The sequence below is a fragment of the Phodopus roborovskii genome, unplaced genomic scaffold, assembly GCF_943737965.1.
Source record: "Phodopus roborovskii unplaced genomic scaffold, PHOROB, whole genome shotgun sequence".
Classification (NCBI taxonomy): Eukaryota; Metazoa; Chordata; class Mammalia; order Rodentia; family Cricetidae; genus Phodopus; species Phodopus roborovskii.
Window position 1 is genome coordinate 3,947,956 of NW_026126417.1, and position 1,680 is coordinate 3,949,635.

Below are 1,680 nucleotides of genomic sequence, written 5' to 3' on the forward strand. Positions count from 1 at the left end.
CTAATTTATAGTCCCAACAACTTTGTATGAGGTTCCTTTCTTAACACTTGCCCAAAACTTGTTATTTTTGAGCCTTTGATAAAGCTCCTTTAAAAGATTTGAGATGGTATTTCAGAATGTTTGTAATTTGCAGTCCCCTGATAAGTATCCATGAAAGCATTTGCTCATATATTTGTTCATCTTTGATTTGGTTTTAAATGTTAAATCAAAAATATGTATTCATAACCCTGAGTTCCAACCTTTTGCACTATTAATATAATTATCATAATTTTCAGTTTCTTCTACTGCTGCCCTTCATGTAGCACTACAAAGGACACCAATGGAAGGAAAAAATCACTCTGTGGTGTCAGAATTTGTGTTTGTGGGACTCACCAACTCCTGGAAGATGCAAGTACTTCTGTTTGTGTTTGCTTTAATGTTTTATATGGCAAGCATGATGGGAAATTCCCTCATCATCTTCACAGTGGCTTCTTACCCTCACTTACATTCTCCCATGTACTTTCTGTTGGCCAACCTCTCTTTAATTGATTTGGGTGCTTCATCTGTCACTTGTCCCAAGATGATTTATGATCTGTTCAGAAAGCACAAAGTCATCTCCTTTAGAGGTTGCATCACTCAAATCTTCTTCATTCATGTCATTGGTGGTGTGGAGGTGGTGCTGCTTATAGGCATGGCTTATGATAGATATGTAGCCATATGTAAACCTCTTCATTATTTGACCATTATGAATGCCAAAATGTGCATTTTCATCTTAGTGTCTGCATGGGTGGTTGGCCTTATGCATTCCCTGGTTCAATTTGTTTACATAGTGAACTTGCCTTTCTGTGGACCAAATATTTTGGACAGTTTTTACTGTGACTTTCCTCGGTTACTCAGACTTGCTTGCATAGATACCAACCAATTAGAATTAATGGTATCTGCCAACAGTGGATTCATCTCTGTAGGCTCCTTCTTCATACTGGCCATATCTTATATTGTCATCATAGTCACTGTTCAGAAACATTCCTCAAGTGGTTCCTCCAAGGCACTGTCTACTCTTTCTGCTCACATCTCTGTTGTGGTCGTGTTCTTTGGTCCCTTGATATTTATTTATACATGGCCTTCCCCCTCCACCCACCTGGACAAGTATCTGGCCATATTTGATGCAGTTGGCACTCCGTTTCTGAACCCTGTGATCTATACCCTGAGGAATCAAGAAATGAAAACTGCAATGAAGAAAGTATGCAGACAGCTACTGAAATATGGGAAGATATCCTAAATGATTGCATGGTGAACATTCATCACTTAACACAATTCTTTGTTAACCAAGTTCAGTGTAAATTATGTTCCTGGATCAGATTTGCTTACCTATGTTGACATTTGGGTGATTTTTACCCTCTGGTAGAAGAGATTTGCAACATGTTCTAGAAACAGAGAAGTAATTATATACTCATAAACAGAGATTCTAATAATGCATAGCTCAATTCCCAAAGAAGAATTTTTATGTAAAGTAGCTTTCAGTTGTACAGAAGGAATACTTAAAAGCTTAGAAAGGATATGTAAATATCTTCCTGACCCCATTTTCTGGCAGCACTCCATGGAGAAGTTATAAACTGACATTAATCTGATTAAATTTTTTCATTTTCTATCCACTCGTATAATTTTTTCTCTGTTTAGAATGCTCAAGCATACACTCAAATG

At 37.1% G+C, this 1,680-nt stretch overlaps 1 protein-coding gene across 1 annotated transcript; it reads left to right on the plus strand.

The window, feature by feature from the left end:
- Positions 1 to 293: 293 nt before the first annotated feature.
- LOC127221725 (olfactory receptor 4F15-like) lies at positions 294 to 1,258 on the plus strand. The gene has a single exon (XM_051183736.1). It carries the CDS (start codon positions 320 to 322, stop codon positions 1,256 to 1,258), a length of 939 nt encoding a protein of 312 aa, XP_051039693.1. The 5' UTR covers positions 294 to 319.
- Positions 1,259 to 1,680: the final 422 nt, after the last annotated feature.

What these genes read in the sequence shown, in the direction of transcription:
- LOC127221725 (XM_051183736.1), top strand. Translation starts at nt 320, where the DNA reads ATGGAAGGAAAAAATCACTCTGTGGTGTCAGAATTTGTGTTTGTGGGA.